The sequence below is a fragment of the Paramisgurnus dabryanus genome, chromosome 12, assembly GCF_030506205.2.
Source record: "Paramisgurnus dabryanus chromosome 12, PD_genome_1.1, whole genome shotgun sequence".
Taxonomy (NCBI): Eukaryota; Metazoa; Chordata; class Actinopteri; order Cypriniformes; family Cobitidae; genus Paramisgurnus; species Paramisgurnus dabryanus.
The window spans coordinates 31,271,771-31,296,233 of NC_133348.1; the positions used below are offsets into that span (position 1 = coordinate 31,271,771).

General features: G+C 37.7%; 1 protein-coding gene and 2 long non-coding RNA genes across 3 annotated transcripts in view; all 3 read right to left on the reverse strand.

Annotated features, from left to right (window-relative positions):
- Positions 1 to 3,128: 3,128 nt before the first annotated feature.
- LOC135750150 (uncharacterized) lies at positions 3,129 to 4,048 on the reverse strand. Its single transcript, XR_010532599.1, has 3 exons — positions 3,939 to 4,048; positions 3,530 to 3,615; positions 3,129 to 3,257 (listed from the first exon to the last, which is right to left on the reverse strand). It is a non-coding gene; the product is annotated as an uncharacterized lncRNA (long non-coding RNA).
- An 11,960-nt stretch (positions 4,049 to 16,008) lies between these two features.
- LOC135750152 (uncharacterized) lies at positions 16,009 to 17,842 on the reverse strand. The gene is made up of 3 exons (XR_010532600.1): positions 17,446 to 17,842; positions 16,810 to 17,355; positions 16,009 to 16,477 (listed from the first exon to the last, which is right to left on the reverse strand). It is a non-coding gene; the product is annotated as an uncharacterized lncRNA (long non-coding RNA).
- Positions 17,843 to 21,254: 3,412 nt separating this feature from the next.
- zpax2 (zona pellucida protein AX 2) overlaps positions 21,255 to 24,463 on the reverse strand; it is a 28,589-nt gene continuing 25,380 nt past the window's right edge. The window contains exons 20-21 of the mRNA XM_065268859.2: positions 22,082 to 22,196; positions 21,255 to 21,997 (exon numbers count right to left, since the gene is read on the reverse strand). Coding sequence (XP_065124931.1) covers positions 21,924 to 21,997; positions 22,082 to 22,196 — 189 coding nt within the window. The 3' untranslated portion in view covers positions 21,255 to 21,923. The remainder of the gene's footprint in view (positions 21,998 to 22,081; positions 22,197 to 24,463) is intronic.

The window sequence follows — 24,463 nt, forward strand, 5'->3', positions numbered from 1 at the left end:
TAAGTTTTAACTTGTGATAAGTTGACATAAGGTATAAAAGCAAGAATAAATTGTTTAACTTATTTTATTAAGTTAAAGTAACATAAAAATATATGTTGATTTGACTTAATCTTTACAGTGTATGCTTTAAACAAAAGTGATTATTATTTAACAAAACCACTCATAAGGATACTTTTTATTGAGATGAATCACCTGAAAGCTGACTAAATAAGCTTTCCATAGATGTATGGTTTGTTAAGATAGGACAATATTTGGAAAATCTGGAATCTGAGGGTGCAAAAAAATCTAAATATTGAGAAAATGGCATTTAAAGTTGTTGAAATGAAGTAATTAGCAACACATATTACTAATTATAAATAAATTTTTTATATATTTACAGTAAAAAAAATTTGCCTGATCTCAGGAGAATCCGTACATATTTTATGAGTTGGCTAATTCGTATAAATTCTTACAAAGTTAATTGTGCAAAAACGTAAGGTTAACAAATAACAATAACTTATACCCCACCCCTAACCCCAACGTCACAGGGGTCAAGGACAATTGTACAGAAATGTATAAATGTGGTCGTTCCAATTATTACAAATTAGCCACCTTATAAAATACGATTTTCCATGAGATAGAGTTAGAAATTTACAAAATATCTTTATGGAACATGATCTTTACTTAATATCCTAATGATGTATGCCTTTAACCCATTCAATTCTAGATTTACTATTTATAGGTATGTGTTTAAGTTAAATGAGAATTTTTGTTTCATTCTGTTAACTACGACAACATAATAATAAAAAATTGTTTTATTTGCATTTATTTACTGAAAAAATTTAAATGGAGTAAACATGGTCAAAATAATAAAAAAGATGATTTTTTTTAAGTTCAAAATTCATGTCTTCTTATTATTTTTAAAACTGATTTTTTGTCACATCTTTCATGGGTTTTGTCATGCTCTCAGTCTCTTACATTTGCTGTTGGGTGACTTTATGCCACTACTGAGGTTTGCTTTTGTTGAAATTTAACAGACACTGTACTAAAATGGTCACAATACATCTAGAAATGAGGATTAAATTCAAAACTGTAGTGGTCTCTTTTTTCCGCAGTTGTATATACCCATTTTGACTGGTTTTGTGGTCTAGGGTCACATTTTTGTGCTATGTTCCAAATAAGCAGCCGCTTTATTGTTTGAAACACAATTTGATCTCATGAGCAGGACTTCATTAAATTAGCAAGGGGTGAACAAAAGAGATGTACACTTAGAAAGCTCAATTTGAACTTAATTTTTTAATATCAAATTCATATCAAGCTCCACAGTCCTCATTCATTTAATAGCTCTATTTACTGTTTGGGTCTAAAAGGAAAGAAGGTACAATTTAGTCTTCAGAAGGTCAGTATATCCTCATATAAAAACCTGATGGAAGAAATTAAATCCCAGATAATCCCACACTGTAAAAAAATCTTTGCTGTCTTAAAGTCGCAATAAAATTGAAATGACAAACTGTACTTTCTTTTTGTAATATTGTGGTATTTTTTACAAATGACTTGTCTAAGCTTCAGTATTTTTTATTATATTTGATCTCTCTTTATTTCTGGTCATATGGTATGGCAGATGGGCGGAGTCCGGGAAAAGATCGCAGTGATAGCAGCATGACCCAAACGACCCAATTAGTTTATCAATGGGCGAATTCAAGTCCAGCCCTACCTTTTCTTCATTTCATTTTTCAGGCAAGGGCGTAGGTTTGATTCTGGCATTGGTGGGGACATAAATAAAATGGTCGCATTGCAAAAACTGTTTATCACCGTTTACTTGACATAAACAACAGACAACTCAGTATGCACTTTACTCAGTGACATCTGAGTCGCCACCCCCGGTGCCATCCCAAATTTATTGTACTATAATATACAATTTGTTATGTCCTAGAGCCTAATAAACAGTAACTGTTTAAGTCTTTGTCAAAAAAAAAGAAAATCACATTGTAACATATATGTAGGTATGTATATCATGCTGTTTCCTGAACAACGTTTATTAACATTTCTGTAGTTCACATTAAATCTTCTTTTCATTAACAGACAGTTAATCAGTGTGAAAAAAATAGTTTAAGTTTAAAATGCAACCTTACATTATGTCTACATCTGTGCAAGTAATAACCACAGTGCAGTAATGTAAAGTATTCAGCAATTATGACATGAATTCATGTTTTTACCATGTTGGGGTTATTTTCTTTCATGGATTAGGGACCCCCTAAATAACCTTGCCACCCCATTTATAAAAGGTTGACACAAGTTTGCAACTCCTCGCAGGTTAACATGAGATTGTCGTGTATTGGTGAAAACACTGTCCCTGAATCATTATGTGACACAACTTTTTTTGTGCATGAAACAGTTACAGTGGGTATAATATTACTTTCTTCCTCACTTACCTGTAGCCCGAATAATCACGCGCGTCTTGTTGAGTGAACTTTGGCGCGTTGCACAAAGTGAAACCATCCTATCACACGTAGCGAGTAAGCCCATCATAAAGTGATGTGAAATAGAGAGGCGGGACTCAAGAAATGCTAATCCAATCATTTTAGCAATGTGAGTTAGAGAGGCGGGACTAAAGAAATGCAAAGCCAATCATATTAGCGATGTGAGTTACGGAGGCGGGCATTGCAGAGAACGAAAGCTGTTAACCGTTTGTGTACCACATAGAGCGTTATTTTTACTGAACGGGATTGCAAACGATTTCTAATCTCATTTAAATGATTCCTGAAAAAATATATAATAAGCAAAAAATAGAAAACACAAGAATAAGACGGACATCAGTGGTTATATATAAATACAGATTAATTGTTTGGTCGAAATTATTGCTAGGGACAATTCAGTCTTCCCTGAATATTGGTAGGGACATGTCCCTAGCGTCCCACCCTAAATCTACGCCCATGTTTTCAGGTATATTTTTGTATATTTATCTTGACAAGAGATGAGTTACAACAACTAAGAAAATGAAGTTGACTTATTTCAACTGTATTTTATAAGTTATAAAAACTCATCTGTGGTCAAGATAAATAATAGTAAATTAAAAAGGTAAATCCAGCTTGATAAAAAAAATGAAGACAGCAAAGAATTTCTTAAAGTGCATAAATAAAATTATTGCATAGCGAGCTTCATTTCAGGTCTTTATAGAAACGTCAGTGAGTGTGGACAGCAGGTCTGTCAGAGGACTCCAGATGCATCTTGTGCCCCTTCTCAAAACGCACCACACCCTTATTTCCTCTGCTAAGGACCTATGGGAAAATGTGCACTGTCTGATAAGGGAAGCAGGAGGGAAACCCAGACAGGCAACTAATCAGTGCGTTGGTAATCAGAAACAATTCGGCATCTTGTTTGTTTTGCGCCAGGCTGACATACATTAGCTTGGCATTGTGTAATGTTTATAAAAAATACAATGGAAAATCAGATGACTGACAGAAAATCAGATCTGACTTTAGTTATTGTATTAAAACCCAAACATGTCGGAGCCGATGGTGTAGTGTGCATATGGTGCAGACGCACTTACGGCGACCCGATTTCGAATCCCGGCTCGAGGTCCTTTGCCGTTCCCGTACTCATCTCAACACCCTGTACTTTTTTGTCCTCTCCGGTCTATCGAATAAAGGCAAAAACTTAAAAAAACAAAAATCCAAACATAACAGGTGTTTGACCATGGATCAAATCGAGAACCGCTGCCTAAAACCTCTGAGACAAAAAATTTTAATAGGTATGACTCCATCTCTCCGGTACTCTTGAGCAGATTATACGGTATATCATAGATGACTGTATTAAAAAAAACTACTGACTCTAGTTACACATGCAAGTGCACAGAGATAAAAACACCAGCACAATTTTCATCATCATATGTGTATGGTTGTTGGTCTATGTTTGAGTGTACTGTAGTGTGATTGAGTATCTGTTATGAAATAACTCACGGCAGTAGAGGTCATGTATGACTGCCTGACAGCGCCGGGTTTGTCGGGGTTCTCTGGTATGTGAAACAGGCATGTTATTGATAGTGAACAGAGAGCTGTCTGCTTCGGTCACACGCAACACTTATCTGAGGAAGGGAATGGGTTGTGACTTTCCGAATTTGTTCCAATGTAATGTTGTCCTGGAAACACTTTACAATAAGGTTGTAGGCCTATTTGTAAATGATTTTCCTGAATCTGTACGTGCGTTCACACAGATACTGTGAAGATCCTGTAAAGACACTTGATGTGTTTAAAGTCTTGCACATGGCAGTTTTCATTTAAAGTTTGCTTATTATCCGTTATTTCTCTCTCCAGAAGCCATGCGTGTGCATTTTTGTTTATGATACGACTATAAAAGAGTGTGTGACGTGCTGTACTATATTCTGTCTATATGATACTGTACTATATGATCTCAGCTTCAGTGCGAATAGTGACAATGTCCCTGATCTCTGCTTCTGCTAGTTTGCAGACAATTCTAATCGTGAATGTTAATGTGCATTTAAAACCCTCGTTTTAAAGAACTGAATGATATATCTTGTTGCGATGATGCCCATGCATTTTTTGTTTATTATAAGCTCACATGAGGAGCGTGTGACGTGCTGTTCTTTTATGTTGCTGAATGATCTCAGCTTCAGCACGGAGAGGGACGAGCTCCCTGATATCTGCTTCAGTCCAGTTTGCGATAGTTCTCGTCGTGAATGTTAATCTGCTTGTAAACCCCTCGTTTTAAAGAGCTGAAATATAACTTCATGTTGCTATGACAGGCACGTCCTCACTACGGCACGCCCCTTACCGGGTTGTTTCTGCGTCTCATTCACACTGAGGGCTTTCAGGTTATCTTTCTGCAATGTTATGTCCTCTTTCCGGGAGTGATTCAGCTGGACGGGACGTGTTTTCGTTCACACAAAAGCCTGTCTGCCAATTTTACAGGTATTTTCTGGGACCAAAGTGCTGTGTGAGTGACAGAATTATACTGTTTGTGTGAACTATCCCTTTAAAGGTGCAGTGTGTAACGTTTAGAAGTATCTCTAAATGCATTATAATATACATAACTATATTATCAGTGGTGTATGAAGACCTTACATAATGAACCGTTATGTTTTTATTACCTTAGAATGAGACGTTTTTATACACATACACCGAGGGTCACTTTACATGGAAGTCGCCATTTTGTGCCACCATGTTTATAGAAGCTCTTTAGCCTGATTTATAATTGTGCATAAGCTCTACGCCGTAGGTTATCCATAGCCTGTGCGTAGCTCTGTGTAGCCTGGCGCGCACCTCGCAAAATTTTTAACAGCGCGTCAGTTCTATGCGGACCGCAAGCACTGTGATTGGTCCACCAGAACCCCTCCCGTCAGGTAAAAAAACTGCGCCATAGGTATTTCCATTTGTGACGGTGAAAACAAAGATGGGCCAAGTTGAGGAGTGATTTAACTCAAACGGCAACAAAAGTCGTTGTTTATTTACTTCCATCATTGCTGGTTTTCTCAAATCATACACAAGAAGTTGCTGTTTCTTCTTCGTTTGTGGGTTAACTTGCCAAGCTGCTTCTTCATTGACGGTCGCGCTGCTACTGTGGTTACATGCGTGGAAACTGCTTACCAGCTGTCTGGGTGTGTGTTTGCATGTCGACGCAGACAACGACGCAAAAGTATCCACACTATTCCTAGGCCCCATGACGCTTTGCGCAAATTGTGGGTGCGACTTCCGGCGCGTACTGTCACCGGACAGAGCCGGTGATTTCCATGATGATTACGGTCATTATTTCATGTATGAACCAGTGTGAGGATGAAATTTAGAAGTGTCCTGATACATCAAGATATATTCAATCGTTTCATGTTGTTCCTCGGGGGCGACGGATCTTCAATGTGCAAATAAAAGCACAGAGACATGCCGTATCTCTACAGTGGGACAGTCAGTCGAGTGTTTAATACATGGAATATACAGAGACTTCTTGTTTTTAAACGTTTCAGGTGATGGTTTAAAATGTCACAACTGTCCCTGGTGTGAGGTTTTTTTAAACGGCAATTTTTAATCGACTTATCGAGTTTTTATGGCTACACATCAAGCTTCACGCGATCCGACAGCAGCAGTAACTTATGCTTCTCATTCAATACAATGTAAGTTATTTAAACAAACCATAATAAACATATTAAACTCCTATTACATGTTTTCAGTTTTCGTTTTATGAAAATATTATACAGTAAATAAGACATGAGCTTATGAAATTATTTGCTTAAATAATTCATTTAAAACACAACAAAAGTAACGGTATGCGTAACACATCACGAACTATTATAAACATTAACTAATAAGCAGTTAATGTCGTAGGCTATATATTATGTACTGTAATCTCATTTTTGTAATAATATATAGCAGAATAAATAAATCAGCATATTTTTATCTGCATAATATGTTGTTTTTGAATAATTATTGTATTTATGGTTCACTGTCAGTTTCTATGAAAGGTTTTACTGGATGGATGTGTGGATACAGTTAATAGATGCACGTGCGCCACATAAACATTCAGGTCTTGAGCGTGTATTACAGTTAAAACAACCGTTTTGTAAAGGTTTACTGCGTTTGTATCATCTATTATGTTAACCCCTAACTGCACAAATTATGCCGATCTTCCTGGATTTCATAATAAGCATTAAAATGCCAGTCAAAACGGCAGACTCGTATCCCTCGCAATAGGACTATTATTAGCTGTAGTGGCTCACCGGAAGTTTTACCCATCTGAGCTCAAGATGGCGTCGCCCGCATTTACCTCAGGAATAGTGTGGATAAATGAAAACCGACGCGGAACCTATGCCGTCGCGGCTACGCTGTAGGACCTACACACAACTAAATCGAGCCCTTTAGCAGATAAACTTTTTTTGCTATGTTGTCTCCGACGATGACATGTTTGTCCTGTGGCTGCTACTGTAGCTTCTCTATGTTTTTCAAAAGCGAGGAGTGAGCCGTGGAGTTAGACGTTGGTTCCAATTCGCAACCTCACCACTAAATGCCGCTAGAATATACACACTGCACCTTTAATTCATGTTACTTTCAAATCAAACATTAGTTAATGCGCTAACATGAACAAAGTTTTATTCAGTGTTTATTAGTCTTTGTTAATGTTGGTTAATCCATTTACTAATTTACTAATCTATAACCTTAAAGTGCTACAGTTTTTTTCTGTCTAATTCACAGCTTCAGGAGCTGTCATTATAAAGAGAGAAAATCAAATAAATTTCTTTCTTTTATTTATTCTTCACACCATTCCAGCACCTATGGCTATATTCATGGTGAAACCTAGTTAATCCATTTACAAATTGATCCATTCAGGTTAATCCATACACAGGTTAGGGGAGGGTACATTTTGTTACCTCCACAATTCACCTAACTTGCATGTTTTTGCCTGTGGGAGGAAACCGGAGTACCCGGAGTAAACTCAAGCTGACACGGAGAACATGCAAATTCGACACAGAAAGACCACCTGACCTAGCTGGGGTTCAAACCGGACCTTCTTGCTGTGTGCTGTGAGGCAACAATGCTACCCAAATTAATTTCGGCTCAGTTTCTTTGGACAATACTGTTTAGACATAAAATGTGCATTTTCTACCCACAATGCACAAATACAGTATTGTTTAATATGACAGAAAAAACAAAGAAAGCAGCAATCAAATTTCAATGTATGCATGCAGTTATGCACACATTTAGGAATGCATTTCATTTTGTGATTAATGGGTTCTGCATGCGTAGCCAAACTTTGATTGCAGCGACAGATCTGATGTGTATTGCAGCTGTCTGAGATGCGCCCACTTTGACAGTAAGAGCCATCTGAAGGACACGTGAAGCCGTGAATCACAGTTCATGTTGTCAGTATGTAATGGATCCCAGCTGATACAAGCTGTGCTGTTTGTAAAACTCACTCTGCAATTCAAGTGAATGACTTCAAATAAAAGAGGCGAGACCTGTGAATCTCCCCAAATAGTGTTCAAAGCAAATAATTAATAATGAATTATTTCATATGTGGCTGATTATTAACACACACCTTCTGTACGTAATGCATGCAGTATTTGTTGGTCAAAATATATTTCAGATGAAGAGCCACAGTGATGGAAAGAAGCAGCACGGTCTCTGAATGTAAAAATCAGTATCTGAAGTAAAACTTTATCTCACTGTTGACAGTGAGACAGAAAAGAGAGAAAAAAACCTCTTTCGCTGCTAATTAAGTTCATGCCCATTTCCTAGTTTATCTTCTGAACTTCCTTTTATGGAAAGATTGTTGAGTTATTGTCTGTGTAGACCATAGGGTAGTAAAACTATGCACGTTTGTTATCATTAGATGAATTTTCGATCACTTGCATTTCTTTCTCACGCTAAGAACTTGGCAACACATGTAAAGCACAAAGTAGCAGCCACATTCAAATAAAAGTTGTTCTTAGATAGTCAAGCGTTAGATAATATCTCTGCATTCTTTTTCCTCAATTACACAGATAACAGAATCAGAAGGTTCAGTTTACAGACAGCATGAAAAACTTTAAACTCCAATTTTTCCGTTCCATTTGCTAAGAATTCACGAAGGCTTCAGATCGCTGAATGTTTGAACGAAAATTGCATTAAAATGACTTTTTAAAATGCTGCTTTCAAGCTGTTTTTAAAACAGCCCTACAGTGTCTGCAGTGTTGGCTTTTCCAAACTGAAGTTAATTGAAGAGACTCAGTCCACCCTTTCCTCCTGCGCTTTAATCAATCTGACATTATCAGCATGTCTTTGAAGAACTGAAATGATTTTGGCTCCAACCTGCTCGACTGAAAAAAAGAAAACAGGAAGGCAACGATTGCTGATTAAAAATGTTGTAAATTAAAAAGGCCAGAAAAGTAAAAACATTCCTTTAAAGACTTAGTTCATCCAAAAAATTTGTCATTATTTACTTAACTTTGTGTTGTTAAATAAAGCCCCCAATTTTTGTTTGTTTTTAAAAACCAAAATATATTTGAAGTGTTTTTGGGGTTTTATGTTTACAATAGGACTGGATAGTTGTCATGGTAACACAGACCAGAGGGGGCAGATGTAGATACAAATAACAAATGAGTTTATTAAACAAACACATAAGTAGATGTGAATGAAATATATGACAATGAAGACTTGCAGTTTGCTGGATGCCACACAAACACACTCTTGACATTCACTGATATGATAACACTTTCCCTAAGATCAATCCGGTGGAACAGAGGACACAGATGATGGGGACAAGAGGAGGACGAGGATGTCAAGAGGAGAACAAAGAGAATGAGGAGAACAGGAGACGGACGATGAGGACCGGAAATGGACGTGGAGGACAGGAGACAGACAAGAAGGAGAGGAGGAGGACAAGGAGAATGAGGAGACGAACGAGGAGGACAATGGTAGGTAGAGTAGAACAAGAGGAGGACAGGAGATGGACAAGACAGACATTTAGGACAGGACACACACAAAAAGAGGACGAGGAGAACAGGATGTGGACCAGGAGAATAAGAGATGGATGAGGAGGACAGGAAACGGACGGGGAAGACAGGAGACAGATGAGAAGGACAGGAGACAGATAAGAAGGACAATGGTAGGTAGAGGAGAACAAGAGGAGGACAGGAGACGGACAAGGAGGACAGGAGACAGACATTTAGGTAAGGACAAAGACAAAAAGAGGACGAGGAGTACAGGATGTGGACCAGGAGGATAGGAGACGGATAAAGAGGACAGGATATGGACGTTGAGGACAAGAAACTGATGAGGAGGACAGGAGACAGACAAGAAAAACAGGAGGATGAGGAGGGGAACAGGATATGGACGAAGAGGACAGTAGACAGATGAGGAGGACAAAGGTAGATAGATGAAAACAAGAGGAGGACAGGAGACGGATGAGGAGGACAGGAGACAGACATTTAGGACAGGACACAGATAAAAAGAGGATGAGGAGAACAGGATATAGACAATGAGGACAGGAAACGGACGAGGAGGAAAGGAGACAGACAAGAAGAACAGGAGGAGGATGAGGAGAACAGGATATGGACGATGAGGACAGGAAACAGATGAAGAGGACAGTAGACAGATGAGGAGGCCAATGGTAGGCAGAGGAGAACAAGAGGAGGACAGGAGAAGGACGAGGAGGACAGTAAACAGAAATTTTGGACATGACTCAGATAAAAAGAGGATGAGGAGAACAGGATATGGACAATGAGGCCAGGAAATGGACGAGGAGGACAGTAGACAGACAAGAAGAACAGGAGGAGGATGAGGAGAACAGGATATGTACGAGGAGGACAGGAAATGGACGAGGAGGACAGTAGACAGACAAGAAAAACAGGAGGAGAATGAGGAGAACAGGATATGTTCGATGAGGACAGGAAACAGATGAAGAGGACAGTAGACAGATGAGGAGGACAATGGTAGATAGAGGAGAACAAGAGGATGAGAGGAGACGGATGAGGAGGACAGGAGACAGACATTTAGGACAGGACACAGATAAAAAGAGGATGAGGAGACAGGATATGGACGTTGAGGACAGGAAACGGACGAGGAGGACAGTAGACAGATGAGGAGGACAATGGTAGATAGAGAAGAACAAGAGGAGGACAGGAGACTGATGAGGAGGACAGGAGACAGACATTTAGGACAGGACACAGATAAAAAGAGGATGAGGAGACAGGATATGGACAATGAGGACAGGAAATGGACGAGGAGGACAGTAGACAGACAAGAAGAACAGGAGGAGAATGAGGAGAACAGGATATGAGGATCACACTAGACAGATGAGGAGGACAATGGTAGGCAGAGGAGAACAAGAGGAGGACAGGAGAAGGACAAGGAGGACAGGAAACAAATTTTGGACAGGACTCAGATAAAAAGAGGATGAGGAAAACAGGATATGGACAATGAGGACAGGAAATGGACGAGGAGGACAGTAGACAGACAAGAAGAACAGGAGGAGAATGAGGAGAACAGGATATGTTCGATGAGGACAGGAAACAGATGAAGAGGACAGTAGACAGATGAGGAGGACAATGGTAGATAGAGGAGAACAAGAGGAGGACAGGAGACTGATGAGGAGGACAGGAGACAGACATTTAGGACAGGTCACAGATAAAAAGAGGATGAGGAGACAGGATATGGACGTTGAGGACAGGAAACGGACGAGGAGGACAGTAGACAGATGAGGAGGACAATGGTAGATAGAGAAGAACAAGAGGAGGACAGGAGACTGATGAGGAGGACAGGAGACAGACATTTAGGACAGGTCACAGATAAAAAGAGGATGAGGAGACAGGATATGGACGTTGAGGACAGGAAACGGACGAGGAGGACAGTAGACAGATGAGGAGGACAATGGTAGATAGAGAAGAACAAGAGGAGGACAGGAGACTGATGAGGAGGACAGGAGACAGACATTTAGGACAGGTCACAGATAAAAAGAGGATGAGGAGACAGGATATGGACGTTGAGGACAGGAAACGGACGAGGAGGACAGTAGACAGATGAGGAGGACAATGGTAGATAGAGGAGAACAAGAGGAGGACAGGAGACTGATGAGGAGGACAGGAGACAGACATTTAGGACAGGTCACAGATAAAAAGAGGATGAAGAGACAGGATATGGACGTTAAGGACAGGAAACGGACGAGGAGGACAGTAGACAGATGAGGAGGACAATGGTAGATAGAGAAGAACAAGAGGAGGACAGGAGACTGATGAGGAGGACAGGAGACAGACATTTAGGACGGGTCACAGATAAAAAGAGGATGAGGAGACAGGATATGGACAATGAGGACAGGAAATGGACGAGGAGGACAGTAGACAGACAAGAAGAACAGGAGGAGAATGAGGAGAACAGGATATGAGGATCACAGTAGATGGATGAGGAGGACAATGGTAGGCAGAGGAGATCAAGAGGAGGACAGGAGAAGGACAAGGAGGACAGGAAACAAATTTTGGACAGGACTCAGATAAAAAGAGGATGAGGAAAACAGGATATGGACAATGAGGACAGGAAATGGACGAAAGGACAGTAGACAGACAAGAAGAACAGGATGAGAATGAGGAGAACAGGATATGTACTATGAGTACAGGAAACAGACGAGGAGGACAGTAGACAGATGAGGAGGACAATGGTAGGTAGAGGAGAACAAGAGGAGGACAGGAGACGGACGAGGAGGACAGGAGACAGAAATTTAGGACAGGGCACAGATAAAAAGAGGATGAAGAGTACAGGATATGGACGAGGAGGACAGGAAACGGACAAGGAGGACAGGAGACAGATGAGAAGGACAGGAGGATGATGAGGAGGACAGGAGGAGGACAAGGAGACGAACGAGGAAGACAAGGAGACAAATGAGGAGGACATGATACAGACAACATTAACTTAAGGGTTCACATACTTTTTCCACAAGTTTTTTGGTTGTTTTCAATAAAGACATCAAATATTTTTTGTGTGAATATTTTTAGACACATTATGTTTGTCAGTAACCTTGACTTAGATCAGATCACATTTTACGACAAATTTATTCAGAAGACTGTGAAATTCCAAAATTTTTCTTGCCACTTTAAATTTAGCTGCGACAAGCCTTAAATACGGCCACATACCCAATCACCAAGGGGGTGCAAATCAGGCCTAAAATTGGACTGAAAATTTTTAACCTCCTAAGACCTGGATGTCCACATACGTGGGCATCAAATGTTTTGCTGTTTTGCTTCATAATAGTTAATTCTGTGTAACTAATTCTGCTGTACAAACATGGACAAATACACTGCTTCTTGTTCAAAGAAAAATATTTGGTTTTATATTTATTGGTTCTTCCTAACCCCAAAATAGCTGGTAGAAATCTGAAAAAAAGACATACCACATCTCAAGTCTTGGGAGGTTAAGTGTGTGGCTAGCCTAAAAATGAATTAACAAAAGCGTTATGGACAGAAAACAGTAACTTAGACAAAACATGACACCTATGTGAGCAACATGTGACCTTTTCTATGAAGAATATGCCAGACTGCTTGTAAAACATCATGATAGCAAACAGATTTTGGTGGATGAAGAGAACATCCAAGAGTTGCGAAACCTGAAAAATGTCTGTGTCAGATTACAGCTGGATACAGAAAGGCATCTGTTAAGACTCAAGAGCGTTTTTATGTGAATTCTTCTGTCATGGCACATATGAAGCACATATCAAAGATCTCTAGAGATTTGTTTAATTATGGGTGTAATCCTGTACTCAAATGTACGTGAATTCCACAAAAATATTATATACGGCCATTGGTATATCAACAGCATTCAATTACTAAAAATATTAATCCGATGACTGATATTTTTTACATATACTTTCAGTGTATTCAAGGTACATTTTATCCATATGTGTTCCCTGGGAATTTAACCCATTACCTTTGCACTGCTTATACAATGCTCTAGTTGAGATATAAAAACGCTACAAGTTTAACATTATCATATGTAGACTTTAAATTATACCACACGATATACTTTGCCAGATTGGGATGTTTTACACTCAGCTGGGCTGGTTTTCATGGAACTGTGTGAAAAAGCAGCATGTACAAAAGATGTGCTGGTTTTTAATGGCACTGTCTCCCAATAAAGAAAAGTTGTATATATGTATATGTATGAACTATAGAGTATATAAATATGTGCACAAAAAAAATTGAATGTATGTTTTCAATATATATATATATATATATATATATATGGGTGATTCTCACGAAACCATTGAAACACCACGGCACTAATGATTTTAGCTATAAAATGTGTAATATAGTAATATTAAAAAGCATCAGAATTAACACAATACTGTGTTCTACCTTGCACAATGTGTGATTTCAACATAAGAATTTATAATTTGTCAATTTTATCTCATTTTCTGCTGAAATTCTCATTACCGCAATGTGTCCGGCTGTTTTTGAACGTGCGTTATGTTGTAAAATATAGAAAAATATTTAGAAAAAAAATTAATGGATGTTTTGCTAGACTACTTTAGATGACAGAAAAAATATTTACTGAATATTCATGTATAATAATAATGAAGAAAAATTAGGAAAATGATGTGTCCATGCCTGATGTTCTCATCCTCCGCAACACTTTTTGAGAACAGTTTAAGCACACATACAGAATTTTAATAAAGTTTGATTTTGAGTGACCAAGCACATGGACCAGTTACTTCAAGATGGCTACCAGGTAAGATCATTTTTTTACAGTTAATTTGAAATATTGTCTTGTCAGAATGCTTACACGACATTTTGATTATCATTACCGCAACAGATGCTTATTAAATGTTAATTTAATTAATAGAAGTATAATACTTTGATTTTAAATGCATGTGCAGAATCTCCAAATTATGTTCTTTCAGGTTTGTCATGTCATTTTGAAAATATGTCAGTGTTGATGTTTTCTGACTGTTGCGGTAATGAGATTTTTTAGGACTAATTTTTTTAAATTATGTTACAAAAAGTGTTAAATGATAAGTAAAAGTGTTTAAATTAATGTTCCCATTTACTCCAGACTTTGTTTTTCAATGTCTGGTGGGAAAAAAAGTACATTTAAGCAATTTTTACATTTTCATGCTTGACATTTTTAAAACCAAGTTTTCGTGAGAATCACCCATATATGATTATGGCTTTATCATTTACCTTAATTTAAGCATATTGTTCCTCTTTTCTCTGTGTGTTTGAGAATATTATGGCATTAAATGTGAAGACTTCACAAGTATTTTTTTGTGGAAACATTTACATTTAGCAGACGCTTTTATCCAAAGCTAGGAAACAAAGCATTGTGTCATAGGGAGACAAAAGTACCAAAGTCGCTTATACCAAGTTTTCACTATTCCTAAAAACAATGCCTGTTTAGAGAAAAATAATAAGTTAGTGTTTTTTATAGAAGAGAAAAAATTTGGTCAATATAAATATAAAGAGGTGAGTTTTTAATAGTTTTTTAATTTTGCAAGAGATGTGGCTGACCGGATTGCAATTGGAAGATCATTTCACCAGCTGGGAGAAGTGAAGGAAAACGAGCGGGAACATGAAATATTTATACTGTAACTTAATGCAATAAAAGAAACACTTGGTTTTAGAGCTAAAGCTGATTAAAATGTCATCACTTTCACAGAGCATTCTGGGTATTTGTTTCCTATTATTTAGGATTAAATATCATATTATGAGAAAAACTAGCAGTATTAAGCAAGAAACAGCCCCATCTGAAGAATAAGAGTGAAAGTGTTTTTGTTTGTGATAAGAAGCAGAGTGTTATCAAACTGAGCCCATACAGACACTGATGAAGTCCTCTTCACTTCAGTTTGTTTTAGATATTAATTGTGCAAAAAAAAAAAAAACAATACAGACTTCTGTGGATTATTTAGCCATAACTATCAGTTCATTTAATTAAATGTGAGGTAATTCTGACGGTCTGTTGGTGCTGGGAGATTATAGATGTTGTTTATGGTTCCTCAGGGTCTTTACATGAAAATAAAAATGAAAAATTTACATTAAACCTGAAAATAAACAGTAAAGTTAAGGATTTTGACAAACATCAAATTATTTTAGCATTGAAACATATACAATTATGTAGCATTACAAAATAAGTAGGTTACCAATTCAATTCAATTCTATTTTATTTCAATGGCACTTTTCACAATATACCTTAAGGCAAAGCAGCTTTACAAAGAATACATTGCAGTAGAAACAAAAAGAATCCGAAACAATATGTAAAGAAAAATTGACGACTGTCACGTTATTAAGGAATAATTGATGACAGGCCGTTAAATTATTCAAAAATAATGCACACCCAGCTTTTTTTCAGTATTTATGCATTAATTTGTTCTAGTTTTATATTATCAGGAATGAAGCAAAGCAAAACTTAACAAGCAGACAATCAGTATTTATTTACTTTATTTATTTTCTTCTCTTTTTAATTATTTTTTAATTCTTTACTGTTTCCTTCTTTCTCTACCACACATATATTTATGCTTTATTTTTTTTAATTAAATAAATCTGTTATTTCAGTTAAACTTGATATGGAACTGTAATGCAGTCGGCAGACATGGAACTACTTCATATGTCTGCATTGTATATAATTTATACATCATCAATAAACGATAGAACAATATTTGGCTGAGATACAACTATTTGAAAATTTGGATTCTAAGAGTTTTCATATGAATGTCACGAAAAGACTGACACAATAATCCAATAGCAGGTAAAAGAGCACTTTATTTAAACCAAGGAGAATAATGTCCGGTAGAGAAACGGATGACCACAGGACCAATGCCAGGGAGATATTCAGAGAACCACAGGACTGACGCCAGGTAGAGATTCGGATAACCACAGGACTAATGCCAGGGAGATATTCCGAGAACCACAGGACCAATGCCAGGGAGATATGATGAGGATAATCGTAGAGATGGACTGGGTAGTGGCAATGAAAGCCAGAAGAAACTCGCCCGGGGATGGATAAATCTCGCCGGGAGAGTGGCAGAGATCTGGAGGCTGGCAGTGAACACGAAATAGCAGAGACAAGGTAAAACAATACAAAAAACAAACACTGTGAAAACTATACTAAACTCAGACAAAACAAGAAATCGCAAGACTAGGTAGAGCTAGAACTAGACAAGGGCAAAAACAGTGATGAACTAGCAAGGAGAAAGGGGCATGGTGACTAATATAGCAAACGAGATGACCATAAACAAGGATCAGGTGAGGAACGCAAATGAGAGGATGAGGCGGGAGGAGGAGCGTCCATTGACAGTTGCATGTGTGCAGGGCTGTGAAAACAAACACAGAGAGAGAAAAAAAACAGAGCGGCCGATGACAGTACCCACCTCTACGACTGCCACCGGCAAAAGGTTGTAGATCAACCCAAGGTCCAAGATGTCCCGGGGCGGTACCCAACTCCTCTCCTCCGGGGCATAGCTCTCCCAGTCCACTAAATATTAAAAAAATCTGCCCCAACAACATACATATAGTAACCATCCACTAGCTGCAGGGCAGGGGTGGAAAGCAGAGGGAACTGGATTAACATGAGCGAAAAACACAGGCTTAACCCTGGATACATGGAAAAGAGGGTGAACCTGACCAAGAGCTGGGAGCAACTTGAACTTGACCGCCACTGCACTGACAACCTTGATGATACTGTATGGCCCAAGGAACAGAGGTGCCAACTTCCGGGAGAGCTCTCGAATAGGCAGATCCTTGGAGGATAGCCATACCTTCTGCCCAAAGATATAGCGGGGCGAGGGTTGATGGTGGTGGTCAGCCGCAGCCTTGGTTCGTGTGTAAGTCAGTAATAAGGCTGATCTAGCCCTCCTCCAAGTGCGCTTGCAGCGTTGGATGAAGGCAAGGGCAGCTGGAACTGCCGCATCGGGCTCCTGTAATGGGAATAGCGGGGCTGAAAACCAATCGACGTTTCAAAAGGTGACATTTTACAAGAGGAAACGGGGAGAGAATTGTGGCCATACTCGACCCAAGGAAGCTGTTGGCACCAAGAGCTCGGATATTGTGACTTGACCGAGATCCCGGTTAGCCCATTCGCATTTCCCGTTGGTCTGAGGGTGTAAACCTGAAGATAAGCTTGCAGAGGCATCCGTCTACAGAAATCCTGCCAGAAATGAGAGACAAATTGAGGACCCCTATCCGAAACCGTAGCAGCAGCACCAAGATACATGATAGGACTGAGACCAAACTAAAATAATATTATTCCGCATGTGCACGCTTTTTGAGCAGCAAGAATGGTTTACATTTCCAAAATCCTGCAGCAATCAGACAAGCAAAAGTGCGTACGTCATGCCAGACCCTGGCGTGGTGCTAAGCACTTTTCCATGTCAAAGGCAGTTTTTAAATATTGACATCGCCATGGATTTTTGACACTTTACAATCAAATCTGTGCATGCAACCTTTTATAAATGAGGCATGATCTTTACTTAATATCCTAATGATTTTTGGCATTAATAATTTTTTTGCCAACCTCATGTTGAAATGCAACATTGCATAATGTGGTGTTTATTTCTTCCAGTAGATGTATTTTATGGTAAACCATTCAAAAACATGTTTCATTACAATCCATGCCCACATTAATCGTATGTTGACCAAACAGCTTCTTTAGTTTTTGACTAAGGCCACTTGTTTGTCCGGCTCCTTTGTATAGCTTTAACATGCTAATGCAACAGTCCTCATCCATCTCAAGTTGCAAAAGATCAGCCAGGAGTTCTCTGATATATACTCTTGGCAAAAATGGCTGGCCAAGGTCTCTAAAAGTGTCAGAGACTCTATTAAAATGTCCATGGACAGTATTATGTTACTCTCCCCATTTAGGGCGTTGGAGAAGATACGTAACAAAAAAGTTGGAGACCTCCACTCCTGTCCCAGCCAGAAACCACAACACCAGTTTAAAAGTTAAATAGTAGAAGTTTTATTGTAATAAAAGTAAAGAGTAAGCAATGACCTCAAGAGAGGATATGTCAAAATAACAAACAAAACTAGATACAGGGAGCCCCAAACTACTTACCCTTACCAAACAAACAACAAAATGCTTCCCTCACTCCACAATCGAACCAAAACATAAGAAAACTGGGTTGAAAACAACCCAGCATTTTTATGTGCAGTTATTACATTATGAGAAAAAAACTCCAATTGTGTAGAAATTCTCATGCAAACGAGAGAAATTGTCATTGTTTTGAATTAAAGCTAATTTCGAAATGCAAAAAATAATCAAATAACTTAACTAAGATCAATATTTGCTTTCTTTTTATTTCCACAGAGAGGATAAACCCTGAATAGATGGCCAGTTCTTATGACTTTGCAAAAGATCAAAACCATTTATATTAAACTCTTTTTAATAATGCATTTTATAGAACGCCAGCACAGTACTGTGTACATATACTTTAATCAGAAGTTGAATTAGATATCATGCTTATGCCATGCCATTAAACTGCTTCTATGGACTATGTGATTTTTTAAGACAGTTTTCTATTAAATATACTGTAAAGTCTACTTACAATGAATGTTCTACAGTACATGCATCACATAAAAATTTTGAAATGGTAATTTTCTAAAACAATTTTAAGCCCTGATTGCGTGTATTGCATCTGATGGTTGCTGTTATGTGGAAAACATTATGATGGAAATTACTTTTACATTGTTTCGTAACAACAACATTATCACCGGTCAGTATTGCTTTGGGAGCTGATCTTTCAAATAGGGTAGAGGGTGTAACTTTCCATTAAACGTCTGAGGTTTTTGGCCAATCACAATGAACTGGATAACTGGCCAATCAGAGCACACCACACTTTTCAAAATGATGAAAAACAAACAATCTACACACAATCTATACACATGGTCGCAAGTGCACTAAGGGTGTGACTGACAGTGGCGGATCTAGACCATTTCAACTGGGGGGGCCAATCTGGGGCCAGTTGTTCTGTTAGAGGGGCCAGTTACATATAGACCTTATTCTTGTCATATTATTTTCTGCACTGCAAAAAAATTATTTAAGAAAAAAAATCTTAGTATTTTTGTCTTGTTTTCAGGAAGAATATCTAAAAATTAAGTCTAGTAATAAGTCTAGTTTTTAGACAAAATGTATCAAATGTAAGTGATTTTGTGAATAAAGCAAGCAAAAAATCTGCCAATGGGGTAAGAAAAAAAATCTAAAAAACTTTTCTTAAATCCTAAATACATGTTTTATACATAAAATCACTTAAATTTGATATTTTTGGTCTAAAAACTAGACTTATTTTCTTGGGGTCGTTTTGTTCATCAAGAAAAAGCTATTTAATTTAAAAAATATTTTGATATTTTTACTGAAAACAAGACAAAAATACTAAGATTTTTTTTCTTGAAAATCTTTTTTTGCAGTGTGCACTAAAGGCATTAATAGGCCAAATACCATGTTTATGCTACTGTCTAATTACGGATGTAAAAAACAACGATCGCAAAAAAATTAGTAAAAATAATTTCACACCCCACATTTAGGGGGGCCACAAGGGGGTCCAAGCTTGTTGTCACAGGGGCACTGGCCCCCGCTGGCCCCTCCCTAGAACTGCCACCGGTGACTGAATCCACTTTTGCCAGCTTAACTGTGCATTCACACCAGGCGCGTTTCGCAGTTGGACGCTTGAACATTTTGAGTTTACTCGCTGTGAAATTCTTGTCATTCTAGTCATTCACGTGGCAATTCGCGGCATGGGAGGGGTTCTGTGACTATGCTTGCACCCTGTAATCATGTCACTACTAGAGCAAGCTCCTGATTGGTTAACACGGCACAAATATTCCCCAAAATTCAGATTTTTTTTAACTTCAAAACATTTCATCCCTGGGTGTTTTGAAAAATATTACTATGTACTATAAATATGGGGAGATGAGAACCAAAGTTGTCATACCGGTATACATAAAATCTGTGGAGTAAAATAAATGCAATATTTACACTTTTAAACAGCAAAAAAAAAAAAAAAATCAGCTTACCAGGCTACAGGTGAAGCAGCTATTTTTAAAATAAAAAAATATCGTGCTATTGACTTTAGACTAGGTTTAGTTAGTCAATGGCGTAGTTTATTTTAGTTGCCTCAAAATAGTAATGCGCCAACAATGCGGCTTAACACACCTCGTTTTCACCTCAGCACACCCACAAATGCATTTGCTATTGAAACAGCGTTGTGCGTTGACATGAACGCTAAATGCGCTGGGCTAAAACTAGCAAAAAAAAAAAAAAAAAAAAAAAAAAAACACTTGTCGTGCTTTGCGCCGGGTGTATGATAGGTTCCTGTGTCTTAAATTAAGTAATCTCAAACATGCATTTTAGTATGGGACTACAATAAACCCGGTCCAGGAAACCACCCCAATATGTTTTTGAACCATAAACCACATCAACACATTGCTAAAAAAGCAGCATTATTCTGTGCATTTCATGTAATGCAATGTCATAGGACTAAAATAGGAATAAAATGCTGGAATGCTGTAGTCTTTGGCTATTTTAGCAGCAGAAGCAAACACTGTATAGACGTTAATATACAATTAAATAAATGTATAATTTAATAGGAAGCTATAATACAAAGGCATGATGCTTTATCCAAAGTGAATAACAGTATACATTTAACCAGTATGTGTGTTCCCTGAGGATTGAACTCATGACCTTTTGCACTCCTAACACAATGCTTAACCATTTGAGGCACAGGAAAACAGTATTCTGTTCAGTAAGATTTATCTTTACACATCACGTCTCACATTTCCACACGCTTCAGCATAAAACAGTACATTTGTTAAAAAACATTCTTAAAGTGAAAGATGTGATCATCTGATAATTGAAGTGTTTATTGAGAGGGGAGTTTGAATGACAATATGACTTTTAAAGACCAACTGCAGCTTGGCTGCGTGAATGTGTTCTTTGGCAGCAACTTTTACAGAATGGAAATCCTGAGGAAATATTCCCCGTCTACAATCTTGACATTTGAAAAAACATGTGTATGCAGCACAGCACACCCACAGGATGCTTATTGAATTAAGTTTTCTTCTAAATCTAACATTTTCTTTAAATCAGACAAATTCATGTCTCATTTGCATTTATTTGTATGCACCAAATAACCATCAGTTTTCTTTTGAGTAATTTCATTTTATTATTGCAGGTTACAAACTTTTTACATTTCACCAATTCAATAAGTTGAACTTTCTTTAAAGCACCTGAACTTTCCACCCAAGATCAGAAAAACTCTTACAGTGCATTGGGATTTTTATCCAAACGTTGGAAACTTAAAAACATTTTTTCAACTTGAAATGCCATCTAGTGGACAACCATAACATCTACAATAGGGTTTGAATTTATGCATTTATGAACTAACAAATTTGAAAGTGTTAACAGATTTGTGGCTGAAGTTAAAAACCTCCTGCATTCATAATTAACTTAAACGTGCAACTCAACATCAAAGATGAATGTTATCCCATCACATCATCCCATCAGAAGAATAGGGCCTATAGAGACATGCTGCAGTTCTTCTTTTGTAAAGTCTGATCTTCTGCGAACTATTGAACAGAGAGTCACCAGTCACATAAAAGAAACTACACCGTTAACAAATAAAACTTGGAGTAAAAATGTAGACCTGTTACCTCGATTGAAGTGACTCTCTTGACTTGGATTTCGAGGAGTTGCGCACTGTTGGAAACATCGTCCATCAGCAGCGTTCTCAACGTTACAAAGGAGGACGTCACAATGGACAAATACCTACAAGCAAATTGATCTATAGTTTAAAACAGCTTTAGTTTTAAACATCAATATTACTATTATACAGTATTATTAACTCATTGTTTAAAGATGCTGTTTCTCACTACTTAGCAAAAGGACTTGTGTGTGTACATAAAAGTAGTGTTGTATTAAAACGGGTATTTCCTAAAAATTCCACCCATTATAAATAAACAGCACCTTGCGCTGCATCTGCACAAACACGTTAGGATTTAAAGCAGGATTTAATATAAAATCCAATAGTTAATGGCTGTGTTCGAATCATGTCAAAGATTATGGGGTGCCCGTCATTATACTGTAGGATCGCTGTAAATTCACAAAATAAGATGTGTTTCTGGATCAACTTTTTTTTGGTCCTGGACCAAACGTTTTAAATCAAAGAAAACCCAAAAAACGCTTAACTCAAACCTTAACCATTTTAACCCCTCAAATTAGTGTGAAATAATAGTTTGAGAAGAAATTTTTAAAAGTCCATAACCATAAAGATAACTAAAACATAATAGCTAAAGATTGTTAAAGTCAGCAATGTAAAAATAATCCACATGCAGAGATATTGCCCCTCGTCTGTCAATTCCTCCAGAAAACAGCGTGAGGTGCACTTGAGAGTTAACATTTATTTCTTACATAAATCTTTTGGAATCGTTTATTGCGAAATTAGAACAGATAATGGACCGTATAGCTTTGTGGCAGCGCAGCATGACAATGTTAAATTCATGTAGTATTTTACTAAAAACCAAGGGACCCCCTAATTTATATTTTTGTGCTTTAAGCATTGAGGGACCCCTTATATAGGAGGTCCGGGACCACCCCAGTCCCCCTCAATTCGAAGCATTAATTGTTTTTAATGCAAAAAACATCCAAAATGTGTGACGCCTGGACCACAAAACCAGTCATAAGGGTCATTTTTTTGAAATTGAGATTTTAGCATCTGAAAGTTGATAAGCTTTTCATTGATGTTTGTTAGGACAGGACAATATTCGGGAGGGATACAACTATTGGAAAATCTGGAATCTGAGGGGGCAAAAAAAAAAAATCATCTAAATGAGAAAAGCGCCTTTAAATTTGTCCAAATAAAGTCCTTAATAGCAACTGTATTCAATGACGGTTAACTTTTGATACATCTATAGTAAGAAATTTACAAAATATCTTGATGGATCTGTACGTAATATCCTAATGATAATTTTGACCCATACAATGTATTTTTGCCTTTTGCTACCAATATACCCGTGCTACTTAAGACTGGTTTGGTAACACTTTACAATAAGGCTCATTAGTTTGCAACATTAGTTAGCATGAACTAATAATGAACTGATTAAAAAAATGCTGTATAAGTGCATTGTTAATTTCAACAATCACTAACACTTCATTAAAATCTTGTTAAGTAAGGGATAATGTAGAGTCAGCCGGTAGTTATTGGGAAATAAGCCCCGACAGTGTGATCAGGACCCAACGCGAAGCGGAGGGTCTTGTATCACACTGAAGGGGCTTATTTCCCGATAACTACCGGCTGCCTCTACATTATCCCGCTTATTACACGGCTACTTGTCACATAAGAAAAAAACTGGACATGAATTTGAAACATTTTATTGGCATATTTGTTTTAAATTAACATTTTTATCCTTCCGCAAAACTTTGCACAGATGCATAAAATGATCGTAATACCTTATTAAGATCCTCTGCTTCATACTTGTCTGTCTCCATTTTTTTCTCTTTTAGCCAGTCTTTGAGAAGTTTTAATGCCCATTCTGTATTTTTGTGTGTGTTGGCTTCGTAGCTGTCATGCTCTATTTTGTCAAGTTCAGTCTCAGTAAGCTCTCTGTGTCTTGTCGTGGTTGTCCAGTGTTTGTCACAAGATGGCGCCAAACAAACAGTAATCTTTATTGGCGCGGAGCGATCTTACTCGTAAAAGTAGTACCGGCTATGCGTTATTATTTTGGAGCGGTTATTATTCGAAAAGAACGAACCTGCAAATGTCTCAACTGACCAATCAGAATCAAGCATTCCAGAGAGCCGTGTAATAATGTTAGTTAATGCACTGTGAACTAACGTTAACAAAGATTAAGCTTTTATTTGTTTGTTCATGTCATTTAATAGGAATAAATAAATATTGTAACAAATGTATTGCGCATGGTTGGTTTGTTCATGTTAGGTATTACATTACATTAGTTAACATAAGTTAAAGTGTTACCACTGGGTCACATATATGGACGTGTAACACCAACCGGTCTGAATAACTGAACACAAAACAT